Below are 22,004 nucleotides of genomic sequence, written 5' to 3'. Positions count from 1 at the left end.
GTGACAAGCGTTATTTTTTCATGTATAATTTGCAAACAAAGGGATTGACCAAATAAACATCAGCAATATATTGCATGATAAGAAAGTTGTGGAAAAAATACCTCCATATTTTAAATTTCAAGAACCACCTATAGTTTCCTACTCATACACAAAAACCATTGGTAGGAAACTTTTCAACTATAACAATGTCTTGAAAAATTTCAACTTTCCTCCAAACAACAGCAGAACTTGCAATTGCTTGTCATCCCCCTTTTGCTATAAACCACTTGGTCACATAATAACTGGTGACCTGTCAATCATTACCAACAGCAAACTCCGGCAACTCTTTCAATATGGCCCAAAATATCGGGATGCCACAAAATATTGATTGGAAATTTAATTTTAAAATTATTATGGATGCCGCCGAAAAATATGCAAGACAGTGGGCTGCAGTTGAGGAAGTTAATGTGGAATGCCTCTCTGACTGGCTAGAGCAAAGTCAGAGATAAATTAAAATCACGTATTTCACATCTCCGTTCTCCCACTAAAGGAGTAAATTCTTCCTCAGTATTAGATGACCCGTCTGTCAAAGCATGCCTTGATGCTTTACACAATGAATATGTTGTAGTTCCTGCAGACAAGGCTTCAAACAACATTATCTTTGTCTGTAGGAATTATTATATCCAGTGTATAATAGATGAATTAAATCTTCATTCAGATAAGAGTAATACAACCTATACTCTTTCCTCCCTTTCTGATGAAGATATTTTTTCAAACCATTCATCTATACTCAGTGAATTTGGCATTCCTTTGAAAGAGAAGGACAACACACTGCCTATGTTGTATTGGATACCTAAACTGCACAAGAACCTTTACAAACATCGGTTTATTGCAGGATCAAGCAAATGCACTACTAAACATCTGTCACAATTATTGACTATAATTTTAACAACCATCAAAAATGGTCTTTTTCGATATTGTGACAAAGTGTATGAAACGAGTGGGTTGAATCAAATGTGGATATTAAAAAATTCCAAGGAATTGTTGCTTGATTTAAGAGTCAAGAAAAACAAGTACAGGTCAATCCGAACATTTGACTTTTCCACACTATACACCACAATTCCCCACGATAAACTTAAAACAAGGCTGTCATCTCTTGTTAAACAAGCTTTCCTGCATAAAAATGGCAGTAGAAGGTACCAATACATCATCAAACATGGGTCAGGTTATTTTAGTAACAACATGGATGCCCAGCACAAATACACAGATGAAGAAATTATTAACATGCTTAATTTCTTAATCGACAACATATTTGTTAAGTTTGGTGGTATGACCTTTCAACAATCTATCGGCATACCAATGGGTACAAATTGTGCACCACTTCTTGCTGACTTATTTCTCTATTCATATGAAGCAGAGTTCCTACAATCTCTCTACAAAGCAGGGTCTAAAAAACTTGCAAGGCGTTTTAACAACACGCACAGATATATTGATGATCTGATTAGTCTAAACAATCCAGACATATCAAATTACTTACATCATATTTACCCTGATGAATTGGAAATCAAAGAAACAACTGAGAGTAGGAACTCAGCTTCATACCTTGATCTGTTCCTACAAGTGGGTACTAATGGGCTACACACCAAGCTGTACTACAAAAGGGATGATTTTGATTTTGAAATCATAAATTATCCCCACTTATCAAGTAATATTCCATCTGCACCTGCTTATGGTGTGTATGTGTCTCAACTTCTCAGATATTGTAGGGCTTGTGATTCCTACGCGGATTTTCAAATGAGACACAGCTTATTAGTATCAAAACTAGTGAGACAGGGATATACATCCAAAAGACTCGTGAGGACTTTCAAAAAGTTCTACGGTCGATATAATGACATTGTGGCCAAATATGACACCTCGGTCACTCAAATGATTAGCGACAGCATTCCCGGCTTTGACTTATAACAGCTGTGATTCATATACTGTATCACTTCATACAATATTAGACAATTTTGGGACCAATCCTGACGGGTGTAGCATGCTAGCAGGGTATGCTTACCCATTCCGGACACCTGGTGCCACCACTAACTATCAGTGGTTCAGGATGGTCCTACTTAAATTTGTAAATCTCAAATGTCCCAGGACCTGGTAATGTATTACCTTGAATGAAAATGATTATTGGACCAGTTAATGTTATTTTTGAAACAGATCTTGATTTCAAATTATCCAAGAGTGCCTTCGAATTGTTAATATCCACATTTGATTTATACAACTCCGAGAAAAGACAACATCACTGTATGCCTGAAGTCCCCGTTTAATGGTACAAAGAACAGAAGTCAGTATCTTCGATAACTCTGTTGTTGGACATTTTGAAGACCCTGCGATAAACCTAGCTTTTTATGGTGTTTTGTGGAGTTTTGGTATCCAGTATAAGCTAGGCAACTTATTCTGGTCATCCTCCATTGAAATATCAAAATTATTCATGAATGACTTATGGTTTGCCAAAATTTCAGTTTTGTTGAACATTGTTGTCTGTAAGTGGGGTTGGTGGAGGCCTTAGTTACACCAAGTTCGGCTATAAGACATTCAAAATAATATTTCCTACAGATAAATACAATGTTATTGGCAGCTTTATCAGCAGGGACGACAACATGTTTGTCATGGATATCATTCAGACACTTAACAGCATCCGGATCTTTAAATACAGAATTAGGTCTTCTGCAAATATGTGATTTAAGTCGACCAATACGGCCACGGACTATTTTCCTCACAAATTTGACCCATTCTGATAGTGTGTCTAGCTCTACATCCTCCCTTTTAGCCCATTTCCTGGCATATTCCTCAAAGAGAGAAAGAGAGACGCCTTGATTGCATACAAGTTTAGAGTATTAACCTATGAAAAGGGTTGATTTTCAAAGTACCAGAAAATTCTGTCCCCAAAACTGAAAAGTCATGCATCCTTTACGTTGTTGCAGCACCTTATGAGTGGGTGTATTCCGAAATACTTATTCTTATCATTGTTAGTTCATTCATCACGTAATCAGTCCGTGTATTACAAAGCAGACTACTGGAAGGTGAACCACAAGCATAGCTGAAGTTGGCTGGTCGTACTTGTTCTAGGCTTACACACATTTCAACCTTTAGCCATTCTGTAGACAATCACTGTCCCGTCCAGTGTACCTTCGAGGCATGACGTTAGCACAAACATTAATAATATCACATTGCCTACCTCGGACATCAATGTCTGCAAACCGCCCTCGTCTCTCTCGGTAAAAGTTCACCTCCACCCGCTACGATGCGCCGTTACATATCACCAGATTCGATCGTGCTGGTGGTTTAGTGGTCTTTCAGCCCGTTCTGCTATCTATCGTGCTCGTCGCTTGTTGACTACACCAGCTTCAGCTACCCGGATTCTCCATCAATGTGTCAAGCTCGTAGTTAGGGAAATTACGAGTTGAGGTACCAGTCTAGATCGTGATGCTTTCAGTGACTGAAGCTGACACACCAAGATGTAGATCGTAGCACAACTTTAGATCTTTATTCAAGATGGCAACCGTAACAGCTCATGTCTAAAGTTTTGATCTGTCTTGTACATTCCCTACAAAGTTATATATCTATTCTAAACTTACATAACTACAAAATTATCGTCGTTATACAATATTCTTCTCGTTGGAATTTACCCGCTAGTCTTTGATTGTTTCTTGAGATTAAACAAGACCACACCATGGAATATCCCGTACTCGATTGTTCTCATTCAACTTCCACAAATAATTAATTAAAAGTATCACACTATGATCTCCTATCTCCTCGTACGAGCTTGAATCAACCTTCAAACGATTTTGCAACGTGAGGGACGCAAAGGCAGGGCGTTACACTCCCAACTACCATAATAGTTCGACCACACATCCCCTGGGCCAACATGATAAATGTCACCAGATAATGTTGATGTATGTAGGTATATGATACGTACCGTTGGCAGTCTGAGGGACCCAGAGGCTATCTTGCCATGTTAATTTGCCTTCTCTATGAACCATTGCAGTCATCACATGTAATCGGTAAACACAGAATGATCAAAGTGTAATACATAACGAGAGATAACTGCCCTATTTAGAAGATAACCGATTGAGTAAGTCTGATAGGAGGATGATACAATTTAGGCAAGGTTTGGTGCAGAGACACAGTTAACAGTGGTCACAACTGTCGACTGTCGAGTGGATCGCCAGTTGGACAGATCTCCGTCGATTCTTTCTTCGTTTGTGTTTATACTACTTCCAAGATGATGCAATATGAGATGAGTGAGCCCATTGACGAGGATTCCAGCAAAAAGTCGAATGGTTATTCAAAGAAGTCCTTGATCGCAATCGTGACGGTGATTGTCCTGCTCCTCGTCGGAGTAGCTGTCTTGTTTTACTTCATTCCACGGCCGTCAAACGAATGTGAAGTCGTCTGCCCAAGCGTGGTTCCTCCAAAAACCGATGTGGAGCTTACCGGAGATGATATCGACTGTCCGCCCATGCCGGACATCCCAGTGGACGAACCTCCAGAATCTGACCCCTTCTACGGTCGTCTTTCAGAAGACATAAAACCAAAGCACTACACAGTCTGGCTTAAGATTTACCTGGATCCCGAAGACGGAAGCAACCGATATTCCTATGACGGTAATGTTAGCATCGTCATGCACGTATACGCGACGACAAACACCATCAAAATTCACGTACGGGATCTGAATATCTACCATGAGAACACTTATCTGACAGACAGCCTACAGAATTACGTAGAGATCTCAAATCTCTACGAAGATGAAGTCAATCAATTTTACGTCATTGAAACGGCGACACCGTTGGCAGCGGGAGAAGATTACATCTTCCATGCGAACTTCGATGCTCCTTTGATCTTTAAATTTCACGGATTGTACCGAAGTATCTACGGTACCCCCGCCGAATTTAGTGTAAGTTTGACATTATTTTAATGCCAAACCCGCAGCCGCATAAGGCATGAACAAAGCAGTCTACAAAAGCCTTTCACAGTAAGTTGCCTTCTATCAGAGACTGATTTTTTCTTAGAGTAGCTATAACTAAAGTTGCATAAGTGGCGACGGCGTATGAGGAGGACATAGGACTCCCTACCTTTATAGCAGGTAATGTCATTTTAGTCATAATGTCACACATATTGGATTATAAGGTTGATATGATGATACCACATGCCCATACACAGCATACACTTAACTAACCCGAAATCCATACTTACGCATGTCCGCAACTTGTGATTGTCTATGAGACCGGTGTTATCAGTCAAGTAACCTAGTCTTTTATTAAGGAATAACGGCAGAAAGAAAAAATATAGGCTTTTACCGTGTGTCGAATTTTCTTGGCAAGACAAAACAGACAACAGACACTATTTGTTTTACCTTTTACAGATCACGGCAGTAGATCCTCGATATTTTTTCCATAAGGGAACATTCGTTTTTTACGGGGATGGGGAATCCGGTGGAAATAAGCGGGGATTGACTTTTACGAAAACGTTTTTTATTTGGGGGGTCAATTCTTACAATCAATGATTGGGGTGAAATTTTAAGAAGGTTTGTATGGAGTTATAGCAAATTTGATTTTGGAATTTCACCGAAATGTTGACTCACTATACATTGTAGCCATGAGGAAACCATGAATAATGTTTTTAAATACAAAACTAGCGAAATCTGTGTATTCATATATGCTTGATTATTGATATTAATGTACTCTATTCGGCTAGGGTCGTTACAGGTGCATGTGTGTGCGAGAAATTTGATTATGGAATTTCACCAAAATGTTGATTCACTATATGTTATGGTCTATGAGGAAACCTTAAATATATTTTACAATACAAAACTAGCTAAATCTGTGCTATCATAAATGTTTGACAATTGATATAAATGTACGCGATGAGAATATTATGTTTGAAAGAGCAGATGTAAAAAACAAGTATGATATTGGAATTTCACCTAAGAGATTTTTTGTAAAGTTCAAAAAATATTCTTTGAAAATGCAAAGGTCGAATGAGAAATTATGTCAATTAAGATATCATTGATACGGACTGTGACATCTGGGGCAGGTTCGCTTGTTCGTGCATGGAAATTGGGGAGGGTCATTCTTTTTCTTGCAAACACTTTGGAGGCCCAATATTTCACCCCAGGGCCATAGGGTGAAAAAGCTTAATGAATCAAATCTGATGAAAATTTTTGGGGTCACATTTTACAATTAATGAATATGAGTGGGTGAGTCAAATTTTAGAAATTTAATTTGAAGGGGTCGCTTTTTGCATTGGATTTGTGACTTAGTTCGATCGACCCTTCCCCTCCGAGGTCGTAAAAAACGAATGCTCCCTACATACGCTATCTATATTTTGTTACACCGCATATCTAATCACAGGAACTGTGTATCATGAGAAAATGAAAAACACTGCATTTTGTCCCCAAAATGCGTTCACTATCTGAAGGAGCAAGAAGAAGGACCAGTCCAAGGAACATCTTTTATTGAAATGATTTTTTTTATCATTTTTTGTGTTAAACTTGAAGGTAGTACATGCTTCGAAATTGGAAGATGTACTTTTGCTAAAACTTTCCTTATGGATACTTCTATTAAGAAAAATAATAAAGATTATATCAACAATAAAATCAGGGGTCACTGTGCAAAATTTAATACAAAAAAATTATCCTTATATCACCATGCCCTTTCCGTCGCATTTCAATTGGACAAGCTGAACCACGTGACTGACCACAAATGCACAGTAATGGTTTGTTTACATGCCTGTGAATATGAATAACAATATAAACATCGTAACTTTACCGCTAAAATGTACACTGTAATTTGTACAAAGGTCATAATCAGTCACAAAATAAAATAAAGCACTTGTGGGCCAAGTATAGACACTTGTTAAAATAAAATTCCGGAATTGCAAAATGTTTACAGCGCGCGTGACAGTGCGTCGCATATTTCAAGTTCTGGGGCCTCGTTGTCTTTCGCGTAGGAACTTTTCGTAGATTTTGACGGTTTTCTCGGGTTCGTTGATAATATAATGGAAATAACAGACTCCGCCCTGACTATGGGCTCGGGCGAGAGGATCGCCAAAATTAATTGGCTCGGCAAGTCTCGCCCGTTAATTTTTGGCTTTCCCCTCGCCCTTGCCCATAAATAAACGTTAATAGTCAGGGCGTCGCTCATTATTTCTTTATTATATTTACCGATACTTTAGATTCAAAATAGCCACAATATCTGGATTAATTCTCGGGGGAAAGTAAATTTTAAATATTAACATAACAAATCCGATGAAAACTAAACCATAAATGCGTGGTAAAAGTATGTATCCCGGTATCTGTACCCGAGACGCAGTTTAGCTTAGAGGGAAAAAGTGTCTTATTGTAAAAACATTGAAACACCTAGCTTGTTAACAGCGTCTTTATGTGTTAAAGCCCCCACTCAATTATCAGATTTATCTTATATCAATATTATTTACTTGATAAAATATTCAATGGAAAACAAAAGAATGACAAACTGTTAATGGGCTGTTCACTCATTCGCTAATGCGAGAACCAGGGATTGAGAAGGGCGTCTTTAAACACACTGTGATTGTTTACGTCTGAATCCAAGTACGGACCGGAATTTACTTTTCCATAGTAAGAATTCAATCTACATAACAGGCTAAGTTAACAAGCTGAATACTGTGTATTTCACTGTGCCTAGGTGGGTACAACAAGCAAATGTAATTGAAATTAAATACAAAAGTCCAAATAGTTAATTACCCATCAAAAGCTGGAGGTGTTGGTTCAACAAACATTGTGGCATTGAATGGATATGGTCCGTTTGTTAATGTTTTAGTGTAAAGAAATACTTTCATGTTCTCTTCTTAATTCCCAGTAATGTTCGCTCCTCGAAGTGTTTGGCGTCCAGACAACAACATGCACAGAACCGTTTTTGGGCTAATCTATCTATTATCTAGTCGACATATTTTCATCGAAATGGTCATAATTTTCGGGTGAACTCAAACACTACTTTTCTCACTAATGTTCTCGGACAATGAAATATAAGTGACGCCTGATACCGTGTTATTGTTAAAAACGTCTTTGCATTGTGAAAATTTTCAATCTTCTCCAGAAGTGTACACCAACAAATGATCATATCTCTTGGGCAATTTAAGAAAAAAACATGCAAAAAAGTTTCTCAAATTTTCTCCAATTCTATTTTTCTGTAGTTAATATATTATGTAACACACAGAACCCCTGTGGAATATGTAGATTGAATAGATGCAAAAATCGTCGGGTGTAAAACATCTCTGAACACTATTGGAACTAATTTGGGATAATTTGATGTTCATAGTTTTATAAATTTCTCAAAAGCGTTAGATGCCCTATGGCTGAATGCTGTAATATTACAAATTACTCCTGAAAACAAGTGTATTACTTAAAAAGAAAAGCAGTTAAGCTTATATTTGCAGATTAAACTGACCTTACTTCAATTGTGCTTCTGTCATTCGGTGATCAATTTGTCTACTTTACGTTTGACTCGCGGACAAATCACTATCCAAATTAGGAAAATATATTTACTTTGAAGTGTTGACGGACAACACGCACTGCCTGGCCAGTGGCGCTAGTGGTATGCTGGACGGCGCGGTACAGTACGGCATCTTTCCTTTAGTGTACTTTTTCAAACAAATTTCATAGTTCTCATACTACCAACTCCTTTATCGAATATTGTAGAATGATGATATGTTAATACAACTGCTGAAATCGTGAAAATGTACATACCCCCTCCCCGCTTGTTTGATAGACGAAGCTAGGTCGGGCCGATGCTGCATATCAACAAAGAAAAAATACATATATTTTCATTTTAGGTCGAAGAAAATGAAAAGTAATTAAAATTTAGCAAATAAACCTACCACATTATCAATTGACTCTTATCGTCCATGCTGACTGCAAAGAATGTCACTTGTTCCCTGTTATTTGCAGCAAAGTCGGGAAGACTTGCTCGTGTCCAATGTGTGCTACCTTCCAAAGTTTTTCAACTTCTGAAGCAAAAAACGTGTGTCACATTCCTGCTATGTCTCTTGGCAATGGCATAAAAGGGAATGGCAGACAATTCAAGCATTGGTTACCACAGTGCCAGAGTCCCAAATGTCGGGGTGCGCCACGTTTTGTAACAGTTTTGAGTGAGATAGGGAGTCTGGTGCCGCAGGTGCCACTGCGCCACAGTCCATTTTTTTCCGGGGTGGGGTGGGGGGTGTTGCACCACAATTGTAAGCTTTACAGGCGAGCCAAGGACTCATGTGTCACACATGAACTTTTTCGGGTAAGCTAGGATGTCAGGTGCCACCGCGCCACGGACCAAAATTTGGAGGGGAGGGGACGGGAGGGTTCAGCACAATTGCAAGCTTTACTAGCAAGCCAAGGGCTCAGGTGCCACATTTACACTTTTTCGTGTATGCTAAGGGGTCTAGTGCCAGCGCACCACGAACCCAAATTGAGCACGCCTCCCTTTCTGGAGGGTAAGCTAAAGGTTGCCATACATTACAGGTTTACCAGGCAAGCTGGGGGCTCAGAAGCCACTTTTTCACTTTTTCGGGTAAGCTAGGGGATCTATTGCCACATGCCACGGACCAAAGTTAGGCGCACCACTCTTTTTGGGGTAAGCTATGGGGCTTTGCCACGCGCCATGGTCCCAAATACGGCGCGCCTCCCATTTTTCGGTAGGCTAGGGGGCCGTGCCTCCCATGCCTTCAAGTCTTTGGGTAAGCTAGGGGGCCTCCGCGCCTCGGTTCAAAATGAGAGTGATACGGAGCCGTTACAATTGCAAGCTTTACAGGCAAGCCAAGGGCTCAGGTGCCACATTTTCACATTTTGGGTATGCTAGGACGTCCGGTGCCACCGCGCACGGACCCAACTTGAGCGCGCCTCGCATTTTTGGGTAAGCTAGGGGGCCGCACCTCGGACCAAAATGAGAGTGATACGGTGCCGTTCTTTACCACTAGGTTGTCAGCATGTTTCAACTTTTGACTACCACAGTCTTTAATCTTTGCCCAAAATAATTGGTCTTTTTTATTGCATTACGCATACAATTACCATGGTTCTTGTCCTCAACACAGTGACTTGGTCGCCTCCGACTGTCAACCGGCAGCTGCACGCACAATATTCCCCTGTTTTGATGAACCTAGCTTCAAGGCGACCTTTGACATGATCATCGCCCATCGAGATAGACGTCACGCCCTGTCCAATATGCCGGCCATTAAGGAAACAAACCTTGAGGACGACTGGATAGAAACAACCTTTGAAACGTCACCTGTTATGTCGACCTACCTAGTGGCTGTCGTTGTGTCTGACTTTCCGTATTTGGAACTTATTGACGGTGATCTCACGGTAAGAGAGAGAGAGAGAGAGAGAGAGAGAGAGAGAGAGAGAGAGAGAGAGAGATGTCACCCTTGACTCTCAGTACGTTAAAGGCAAACACACATAAGATAGTGTGTCGAAAAATGCATTGCGTTGTGCTTACTATCGTTTTTCGCATGAGATTGCCGTCGTCATTTGCATCTCGTTCTATGTCGGATAAATTCTTCATCTTTCCTTTTTTCTTAATATTTAAAGTTTCGAGTTTGGGCACAGCCTGATTACATCGCTGCAGCTAACGACTCTCTGCACATTGGTTTGAAAATGCTAAGATTCTTCGAAGAGCATTATGGGATACCTTACCCAATATCCAAGCTAGGTGGGTACCCTTTGCGTCATAATTTGAGCATTGGTTCCAGTTCGATCTCTTTTGCTATGGCATTTTCCACAGTGTCATCCATCCACGGTCGACGAGAATCCATACACTGAATGTTGGTCGAGAAGATGTTGATTCCTCAGACCTCCGAATGAGCTGAACAGTATTCAATTTAATAATAACTGGCACAGCTTGCATAGTCTAAAGACCGACACGCCTTCTGGATATCAACTCAGTTTGTATAGTGATGGTCGGAACACACACATTGGTTACATATTTGTTATTTTGTCGAAGAATTAATGATAAAGCATACACTGTAGCAAACAACAGAAACAGTTGTGTTTCCAGTTGCATTTTACTCTTGGAGGTCAAATATCTCTTATTTCATACATACTGGTCAATGATCAAATTAAGTTTGCTAAAATGGATTTTTGAACCGACTTCTTCGAACAGACATGGTCGCCATTCCGCAGATCTTGGCCGCAGCGATGGAAAACTGGGGATTGGTATTATACAATGAAGGCGCAATGATATATGACCCGGAAGTAAATACTCCAAACAGGAAAGAAATCGTGGCCAATACTGTAGCTCATGAAATAGCACATATGGTAAACTTCCCAGCAGTTAATAAAAATACTTTCTTCGCAACAACATTTATGGGTTTTCTTTTGACTTTTTGTAGCTTGTAACGAAGTCTCTCTCTTTTGTACATTTGTAATCACAGAATCGTTAGGACCTTATTAATCGATGCAAGAAAAGAGAGTATCCCAGTCAGAGAATATTATCAACAAACGGATGCAACAATTAAATATACAACTTCTGATATCAGTTTCCATTCTTTATTATTTGTTATTTGTTAGTTATTGTCCTCAGCAAGTTCCTTTACTTGTATTTCTCGAAAAACGATATGTCCATTGCTAATATCAGAGTCTTAAAATTCTTACGTTAGCCGTATTAAGGCTTTTTGTTGTGCAAGAACTTATCTATTAGACAGGACGGTAAGAGAAGTCCATGCATGGCCAAAGTTAAAAAAAGTAAAAAGTTACATTACTGCTTTACAATATTAGGTACTTGTACGTGCTGTGATGTCCGCATCAATAAACATTTATTTTTCCACATACATGCATTGGCCTTCGACAGAGTGAAGGAGAGGGTGTTCATGAATACGTTATCCGTTTCTAAAGACGGGACAGCCAACTATGATTTGCACAGCAATATACATCCGCTATTTTCATTTTCAGTGGTTCGGAAATCTGGTTACAATGGACTGGTGGGAACACTTCTGGCTAAATGAAGGTTTAACTACCTTCGTCACTTATCTTGGAGTCGATCATGTAGAACCAGACTGGAAGTATGTAAGTTATCGAGGGGTGACTTAGAATGTGACTCTTGCTCTCAGATCTAATGAAATCAACATTATTGCATAAACTTAAAAGGCAGACGCTCGATGGCGTTTACAGAAAAAGTAAAGAAAAAACCACGTGTAGGAATGTAAATAGTCTACGAGGATACCTACGTGTATGCACCACGTTTATCCAGGTTTGTTAGTCCCGACATTACAAAGCGTCTTCAGTGACCATTTTCCATAGAACACGTATTACGTAATCAGCGTGCAACATTTTATTTCGGAGCAGGCCCTTTGAATGATGGTATTCATCAGTTCCGTAAAAAGCTGAGGGCAATCTGCGAGATGACGCAACGATTGCAATTTAAAATCTCCGTGAGTGTAGATATCCAATGTTCATGATTGAAATTTAGCAATTTTGCCCGTGCAAAGAAGCTACTCACTTGAATGCTATAGGCTGAAATATTGAATGGTTTAAAAACCTTAAAGACGGAATCACAGAACAAAAGAATCACGGTGGTTATACTCGCGAAGAAACAAATTATATCGGAAATGAAATACAATGTAGCTGAAGCTCGCTTTAATTGTTACTTTATTTGGTGAATCGCTATCACTAACCTAAAGTGTGCTATTACAATTGTGGATCCCAGCAGAACCATTTAAATTGCTAATTGCCGAAAAGTTAAGACCATACATTATTTTAAACAGTTCTCTTATTGAAATGCAAAGATGCATAGCACAATCTACCCTGTACAAAGCTGAGACAGAATCGAATACCATGTGTATGTCATAGAACATAGATCATTTCAAAATACGACATACAAATTGACATTTATATGTACATCATACTACAAAGTACTTATCCAATGGTAAAGAGCGTAAGGTGATGATTTCCCGCTGGTCGTATTGGATTATCGCGACAAAATAAAAGTTAACGTGAATGAAAATCACAATAAAATGTCCGTGTACCAAGTCTGAATAAAATAAGTTCAAATACGTGCCAATAGTGGCTCCAGACGAAGATAAATATCGCATTTTGACGCAAGTCTTCTACGTATGTATATCCATGTAAATTGTCCTATAATCGACATTTAAAATATTCCATTCAAAACGTACAGGAGAAGTCGGCTTATATACCAAATATTTCTATTCATATTACAGTGGGATTTCTTCCATGTTTTTGACATGGCGTTCGCCTATACTGCAGATTCAACATCGTCATCAGCGAGACCACTTATCCATCCAGTTGGATGGAACAGCGAAATTACGGGTTTATTTGATGATATAACTTACTGTAAGGTAAGGAAGGTTTGAACATTTACATCGTCCATGCGTTAGTCGCTCTTTCGAATTCGGTTGTCATCACAAGTCTTGTACATTGTTTAAAAAATCCGACCACGGCTGAACGTCGCTAAATCAGAACGATGTTATAAAATAATTACAATGTTTTGATAAAATTGACGCGTGTTATTATTTTTTCTACGGAATAGGAGTCAGTATTACTGTAGTTATATTGTTTCTTTTCCCAAATTAAGGGTGCTGCAATATGTCGTCACTTCCGGTCATTTCTTGACGAATCGGTCATCCACAACGGCATAAAAGACTATCTACAGACTTACCAATACAGCAACACTGTGTCTGACGATTTATGGGCAATTCTAACCAGGGTAACATTCTAAAATCTTTATATTATTAATCTAAAACATGAAGATGGAGACATCACAATATCCATAAAGGAGTTTTCTGTTTACCGAAATTTTCCTATGGATCTAATGACAGATTCATGATGTCCATCTCATGTTTAAAGGAGATTTTAATTTATCCACTATTGTGATTGTAAATATTATTTTTTGCAAATTTCGAGGAGAATTGTACGGGATTTCCGTCAAACATCGGGTTGACTCGATCTGCAAGTGAACGAAAATTATAAGGTTAAGTGCAACTATTAGTTGGTTTAAATAATCTTTTGCGCGACCTTTCTATCTTTGAAATCAAAGTTTTTTGCTGTTATTACCTGCGATATCATAGGCTTAAATATTTCCAACAAATTAAATCTTTCAAAGACGTATTTTTGTTTCCTCTTGCCTCTTTCCGTGCGGTGCCATACAGCACAAACCACCTAAAAAATCAGGAACTGTTTGTTTTCACTTTATTAAGATGCACAAACTATCAACATTTTCATCTCCCATCAAATCCAGGCAGACGAAGGTTTTAAAGGAACTGACGTCAAGATGGTTATGGATTCTTTCACGTTGATGGCAGGACACCCCATTGTCACTGTCAACCGTACTGATACCAACACAGTAATCGTTGAACAAACCTACTTCCTGACAGATCCAATTGACTATTACCAGGACCAATATCCAAACAACGGGTAATATTATAAACTCTTGTCAAACCTTTTGTTTAGCTATTCAATCAAGAAATACGCTTAATGACAATGATATCATCATCATCGTTATCATCACCATTACCAACGTTGACCTGTTATACCATTGACTATTTTCTCTGTGTGTATATCTCGTACATTTAAAGTCCGAGGATTTCCTGTATAACACTAAGACTTTGATCTCTTCATCTAGATACATATGGCACGTTCCACTGACGTACACGGATTCATCGTATCCAAATTTCTTGCGACCAAAAGAAGACTGGTTGTATAAAGACCCACGTAAGAACTGTATAAAAATGTGTTAAGACGAAATTGAACCTACCCTCGTAACATTGATTGACGAAAGAATTATTGAATGACAGTGTATCGTGACAAAGAGCTGTCTATGACAAATATCACAGTAGTATTTCTCTTTCTATCCTATCCTATACAAAGTGATTGATAAGATATACATTTTTTCAGTCTCGCTTACATTCAAATAAATAATAGTCTCAAGCGTATTGAAATGCTACAGGCTGCTCCGACACAACACACATACCTCAGCCTACAGAATGTGAAGTTTCATTTTACTCATATGATGTGGGCATCATAGCCACAATTGCGAATTTATGCATTATTATCATGATTTAATTTCAAACCAACGTTGATTCGTGTAAATATGCTAGCTGAAGAATGTGTATAGAAGTATCAATTCTCGCTGATTTGGACCGTGCATACACGTTTGAACAGGTTAAACAATAAACGGGTGCCGCACTCATAAAATGGAGTCCCGGAAAAGTACAAAAAATGCAACATTTCCTACACTAACATCATTATCATCCCAGAAACAAGCATGATTCTATTTACTTTAATGTATAACACACAAAGGCCAACATTTTGTTGTTGTAATCGTTATTTTCTCTGTCACGTGATTAGTTTTTGTAAATGGCGGGAGGTCTAAATTGTGTTAAAACGTTTGAATTTACATGCCGCTTTCGACACTTATGACAGTGTTATACACTTTTTCAGTCTTTAATGTGTCTTATTCAAAGAACACTCTTGGAAACCTGAGGATATTTTGAGATTGGTTTATTACACATTCGCAGCTATTGTGGCTTTAATTCCAGGGTTGAATTTAAAGCTGTTTTGTCTGTAAGTTCCGATGTGTTTTCCAGTACCCGAGATTCTTGTTCCATTCCCAGAATCATGTCGGAATGCATAATCTGCGACTTATTAAAACAACCTGTATGTTAGTAATGTCACTGTAAACATTTGAAATTCAGTCCATACTAGAATGCACTTGTCGACAATAAAGCTGCATATTGAGCGCGATGCCTTATGATGACAACGTTAAAAGTTTGTATCATTTCATGCTTTTAACGGAGAAGAGGAAGAAGAAGAAGATACATTTGTTTTCTTGAACACAAAGTGAAAGTGTTCTCTAACTACAGTTACATGCAGCTATTGTACCCCCAAGATACAATTCCTTGTCTGTTGATATTAAACCTACTTTTCCTGTGTCGACCAGCTTTAGTAGTTGTCATCTCCAAACTAGAGAGCATTGTCAAGGTATAAATTCGTAACTTATTAAAAGATTAGTACACTGCCTACCTTTTCTACTTTTGTATCATCAAAGTGCAATTAATTCATTCTGATTTTGCTTTTATAAGTTGTTATTAACCTGGCTGGATTGAAGGACCAAGACTGGGTTCTCTTCAACATCGATAAGTGGGGATTTTACCGAGTCAACTACGATGATGACAACTGGCAGAAACTTGCCAATCAGTTCAAGACTGATCACACTGTAAGACTCTGTTTTCATTCAGATGAAATGGCTTTTGCCTACTTTGTGTTGTCTTGTATTTTTAATCAGTTACAGTTTCGGATTCACGAACGAATACTCTGTCCGTAAAATATATTATTGTTGAAAACTTTTCCCTGAAGAATGATGATACCAGCGCATTTGTAAAATATTACGATTAAAATCTACATACTTTGTGAAGAGGACACTTCAAACGACAATCAAGATTCGATCAGTATTTGTATAAATGTCATATTTATATATTTATTGAAAAGCCAAGAACAGAGTCAACATTTCTCACCGATCAATTTTGTAATATTTTCAATATATTACCAGAACTATTGTCTGCAAAAATGCTTCCCATTACATGGCAGGTAATCACAGACCAATCAAGGGCTTCAACCATCGATGACGCATTCAAGGCTGCTGAACCATTTCACACTGACGTCATCAATGCTCTTAGACTGACCGAATACCTGGATAAGGAGTTTGAAAACGTGGTTTGGGAAACTGTTCTTACCAACCTCGATTACACCCACAGAATGCTGCTGAGAACAGCGGAGTTCTATCTCCTTGAGGTCTGTACATATGACAGGGATGAGGGAACTGCTAGTTCAAACTAATTTTTGCCGACAAATTTATTAGATAACACCGTGAGATGTATTTTTGTAAAATGAGATTTACTGATTTTTGAATTATGTCCATTTCTCCCCTTCAAAAAATGACAGCAACGAATTCTTTGCCCTCATTTCTCTTTTCAAAAGAAATCTGGCAACAAATTCTTTGCCCTCATTCTCCCCTCCCAACAAAATTTGCCAAAGTATTTGTTTCTGACTGGATTAGAAGTTTAAAATAGGTCTCACATTGATATGTATAAAATATAAAAGAAAATATCAATTTCAGTGTATGCGTACACTTTGTGGTTTTTTTTAGACAAAATATTTCAATTTCTTTGTTTGAAGACAAATTTTCAAGGATTTTAATTATTCCAGTTTTTTCTGTCAACTAAAAGGTAGTTTTCAGTGACAAGCCAAACATTCAGTAGATTTCATCCTTGGAAAATTAAAATCACACAGCAGTCATTTACTGCAACTTTTTGAAAAATGCCATTTCTATAGGGAAATATTGGAAAACCAAGTGAGTGTATTTGCAATTAAAATTATTTGTTTATTAAATATTTGAAAATCTGATCAATTGTACTGATTTATGAAATTCAAATTGGAAAATACTTAATTTTCTCTAATTCTCATTTTTCGAAAATAAATCTCACGGTGTTTAGATGTAATGTTTCATACAAAATGATGGGATCATATATGATTGATTCGAAAACATGATTTCTCCGTTTCATTCTTTTGGCACACAAAAGATGTACACCAACAGATAGAATTCGGGGAGGATATAAACATACAGCGTGGCGACCTTCCGCAGCTTATTATATTACAATAAAACTGGCATATTGATTCTCTCCCTAACCAACCACGCTTCCATCACATAGGTATTGATCCGCTCTGCTTCTTTTGTTGGTAAATTGTCTTTCACTTATTACTAAATTAAAGTTATGTTTTCATCCGTTGAAGGTATACTGGAGCCAGAAAGTAAGACCTTTATACGAGTCGTTGGGATGGGACTTCTCCCTCGGTGGTCACCTAGATTAGTAAGTTGTTCACTCCAGGATTATTTGTGCAATAAGTACAACAAGGTAATGTTGGGTATTTGAACTTCTGAACATGCAACTAGTTAAAAGAAGTTAATCACCATTACACAAGGGAAACTAAAAACAACATGTCTTTTTGTTTTTGTTTGTTGTATCGTCAGAATTATTATTTCTTTAATAACTTATGCACACTCACTCTTTTGTAACAACTCACTTAGTTTTCAGCGCATCAGTGCAATAGAGACAGCATGTACCTATGGCACTGAAGACTGTGTGACTCAGGCTCTGGAACAGTACCGGCACTGGATGTCGACCGGAGTAAACGAGTAAGAAGTTATGATTTCAATATTGAAGTGAGCAAAACATACAATGAGCGTCACTAGTTGCCAGTGTTTCAAAAATATGAATGTACTATCAGCCAAGCCGATTAAATCAGAATATTCCCACTTCAAATGTTCCTGGTCTGAAGAATAAAAAAAACTTTTTAAGCGGCAGAGCATGTATATCAAATTCTGCATGACGACCCAGGATGACAACAATTTAATTTAACAATTTAAAATGTTGAGATCATGCTACATAACTCTTCATCTCTGTTTGCATGTGTCTGGGTTATTTTCTCTCATAAAACCCCAACTCATGAATTCACAGTATTGCTTATTCGATGTTTTTTTCACAGCATACGAGATGAAGTGAGATCAACAGTTTACTGCACTGCCATCAGGCATGGTGGTCTAGATGAATGGGAGTTTGCGCATGCTCAGGTCACCAATGACACTTTTGGGACAACAGAAACGGACAGGCTTCAGTCCGCCATGGGCTGCACTGACAAATCCTGGCTGCTTCAAAGGTCAGCCGGCCCAAATTCAAAATGCTCTTCTTTATTCTGCTTTTCAAAAGAGATTAGGTGTTGTGAAAGTATACCTCCTGAAAAAAATCTTGTGGAACATTATACCCGTGAGTGTAATTTTCCTGTATATCTAGGAACTTTTCATCACATGCCCAGTTGCATCTCTCTATACATACCTATGCGTTACGGTTCTAAATAGCTTGAGGAGTAATAGTTAATATTCTCCGCCTCAGATATTTAGAAGACGAAAACTTTGCAACCTCAACCGTTATTAGCAATATCCGTGGTAAGTCTGCCGTCGGGTATTCACTTGCTTGGGACTACACGATGAACAACTTTGAAAAACTCGGGTGAGTGTCACCAATCAAGTAAAACGTACCTCAAAATTAGCTGTTCTAACTTTTTTCTTTTAGCGATCGGAAAAACGCAAGCGAAAAATAAAGAAACGAACCCGACATAAAATGTCCAATGATGACAGAAAATATACCACATGTGCATGTATTGTTTTTAAATTTACCCGTCAGTTTCAAGCTAATTAGCGGTAATTTTTTTATATATTTGCGTTTTTATTTGTTTTATCTGCGAAATACATTTTCTTGTTCTTTACAAAATCAAATTACGTTGAAATGCCTGGTGTTCAACTTGTCAACAGACCGTTTATGTCTAATGTTATTGTTGACATCTGGATTTTAGTCCGGAACGGAATTCATTTGTCGTCATTTAATAACATTACTCATGATACACAGTGCACTGTATATGCAAGGCTAATAAATTATCTTCCGACGTTACTTCAGAACATAAACTTGGTTTCTTTGGCAAATATAATGAAAATATTGTCAAATTATTTTCCCTTCATGTATTTTCTTCAGATTGTCTTATAAAACCGTGTGGGACTTCAAAGATTATATGAACACTCAGTATGACCTTGACCAGGTAAGGTTGACATTTTTACCATGTCTTTAAGGTTATTCTTAATCTCAACGAAGAAAATTGCAATAGATGACATGTCACCATAACCGGAGCTGAAGAGAATAGTGTCCTGTTAGGCGATTTTTGTTATTTTATCCAACGACACTTGAAGTATAATATTATACAAGATATTCGACATGTGCACAAAGCCGATAAAAGACATGAATTCTGAAGGTTCATTGCTGTTGTTGACAATTAACTTTCTGTCGGGACGTCAATGACAGCAATATCGATTCACCTAACCCAGAGAGAGAGAGAGAGAGAGAGAGAGAGAGAGAGAGAGAGAGAGAGAGAGAGAGAGAGAGAGAGTTGACAAGCCAAGTACTACTTCAAGCACACACACTGTAACAGTGTGTGTGCTTCAACGGTTTGTTTTGGAGATCACATGTAGGAGGGGTTGATATATAGTAGAAAAGGGCAAGTTACATTAAATGACATTAAATGGTAAAATTGGCCTAAAAGAACTAGTAATCGTTTATTATTGTTAATAATGTAAGTTGCTGCTTAGATCACTCTGAAATAAAACTGATAAAAATCCCCCTTTTCAGCTGAACGTTTTCGGTTCTCGTAATTCAAACATGTCATCAGACTCTGCAAAGGGATTTTACGACGCCGTTCAGAGAGTGGAAACGAACATGGACTGGATGAACAAGAACAAAGACAGTGTGAAACAATGGCTTCTTCAAGTCATGAACATCAGTGCGACCAAGACAGCGACTAAGGGCGCAACAACCGATGTTCCGAGGCCAGACACCCCGTCAAGACAGCTCACAGACCAAGGTCCACTCATTGTCGACGGGAAATTAGGCGCAAACCGTATTCCTAGAATTTCTGAAGAACTCTATCAATTGCAAAGTCATCGTAAACACAAAGGTTGATAATTACAGACATATTGCAAACCCGAGGAACAAAACAAAGGAACCTTACAGCTTGCAAAAAAGTTGACCGCCAATATTAATCGCATTTTCAAATTCACAATTTTCACAATTATGTTCACTTCTTCATTTTACCGGCAAAAATCGACAATATTTTGGTCGGGTTTTTTGTTTTGTTTTTTTTCAAGAATTGTAAAAGGCATAATTCAACTCCACAGGGGTGATTTTTATCCCGAGAAATATACTTGTTGACTTGTTTCAAAATCCTACAACCCTCGCAACATGTAAGATTCTGCCCTGGCGAGATCAATGGGACAATCACCGGTAAAATTAAACTTTCTACCACAACTGTGTTCAAGATATAAAGTGACGTATAAATTACACCAGAATAAACAAATGAAAAATACCACCAGAGATGATTCAATCATTATTTGTTGATAATTTTCTTTACGTTTGTCTCACGGATTCACGAATTACAGAAACTACATCATCAACAGGGCCCTCCTGTATTCAAATAAAACCAAACGCTGTTACCAGTGCATAACAGAAATGCCCTATATATTCATTCAGTGAATCAACCTCAAGAAGCCAGCAGAATTCCTCTCCAGATGCATACACAGTAGCAAATTCCTCCTCATTAATAACTGACCTGCCATTGGCAGAAACTGCTCATTTGCATATGCATACCCACCTGCTACACTATATAAACAGTCTTATTCCAACTAGCTAAATCCTCATTCCTGATGATTGCTGTGCGCAGGAAACAGCATGAAGAGTGACAACTTCAGGTTCTTGCATTTTCAGTATTACCGCCCTGCAGAAAAGCATTGAGTACTATACTTTGCCTGCATTGAAAAGCAAATCGCTTTTCGTATATATATATATATATATATATATATATATATATATATATATATATATATATATATATATATATATATATATATATATATATATATATATATTTATATCGCAATTTTACTTAACAGCAAGGTTTAACCTAAAAGGCAGTGAATGAATCCCTTAATAATAGAGGGGTTTTGGAACTTTCGCTGAGCCGGTTTTTTGCTGCAAAAGTATATGAAGGTGTCTGAAAATTATATCGCAAAGTAACGATTTTGTATTTTTTCTAGACTTACATATTTGCAACGGGTACAATATTTAATAAAAATGGCATTTGGTATGTCCTGACTGGAAGATATCATACATAGGGATGGCCTGTAAATGTGGCCTTCCAGTAACTGCGGCAATGCAATGAATGAGTCACTGAAACTGCCTGGCTGTCCATAAGCAGAGAGCCAGCAGTTAGCTGGGAAGATCATTTACGTTAATACCAAAAGTTGTACTCAACAAAACTGGATTCTTACTTGGCGTTTTCGCTATTAGTAATTTGTTTCCAGCCGGTACAAAACTAGTTACATGTAACAGAACGAATATTTTGA

The 22,004-nt window shown here is 38.0% G+C and overlaps 1 protein-coding gene across 3 annotated transcripts in view; it reads left to right on the top strand.

Moving 5' to 3' along the window:
- LOC139134645 (aminopeptidase N-like) overlaps positions 1–21,026 on the top strand; it is a 73,436-nt gene extending 52,410 nt beyond the window's left edge. Inside the window, exons 1-16 of one of the 3 annotated variants that reach the window (XM_070701602.1) lie at positions 10,113–10,357; positions 10,583–10,703; positions 11,154–11,308; positions 11,942–12,055; positions 13,207–13,344; positions 13,581–13,712; positions 14,244–14,419; positions 14,628–14,716; positions 16,087–16,220; positions 16,592–16,795; positions 17,795–17,871; positions 18,090–18,197; positions 18,548–18,718; positions 18,952–19,068; positions 19,588–19,651; positions 20,236–21,026. In XM_070701602.1, the coding sequence (XP_070557703.1) occupies positions 10,175–10,357; positions 10,583–10,703; positions 11,154–11,308; positions 11,942–12,055; positions 13,207–13,344; positions 13,581–13,712; positions 14,244–14,419; positions 14,628–14,716; positions 16,087–16,220; positions 16,592–16,795; positions 17,795–17,871; positions 18,090–18,197; positions 18,548–18,718; positions 18,952–19,068; positions 19,588–19,651; positions 20,236–20,565 (2,313 nt within the window). In that variant the 5' untranslated portion in view covers positions 10,113–10,174 and the 3' untranslated portion in view covers positions 20,566–21,026. Of the gene's footprint in view, positions 1–10,112; positions 10,358–10,582; positions 10,704–11,153; positions 11,309–11,941; positions 12,056–13,206; positions 13,345–13,580; positions 13,713–14,243; positions 14,420–14,627; positions 14,717–16,086; positions 16,221–16,591; positions 16,796–17,794; positions 17,872–18,089; positions 18,198–18,547; positions 18,719–18,951; positions 19,069–19,587; positions 19,652–20,235 lie in introns of those variants that run through there. The other 2 variants (XM_070701600.1, XM_070701599.1) reach the window with 2 other exon arrangements.
- Positions 21,027–22,004: the final 978 nt, after the last annotated feature.

Source organism: Ptychodera flava, chromosome 6 (genome assembly GCF_041260155.1).
Source record: "Ptychodera flava strain L36383 chromosome 6, AS_Pfla_20210202, whole genome shotgun sequence".
Lineage (NCBI taxonomy): Eukaryota > Metazoa > Hemichordata > Enteropneusta > Ptychoderidae > Ptychodera > Ptychodera flava.
Note: the sequence above shows the minus strand (reverse complement) of the source record. Positions and strands in the feature narration are given on the sequence as shown.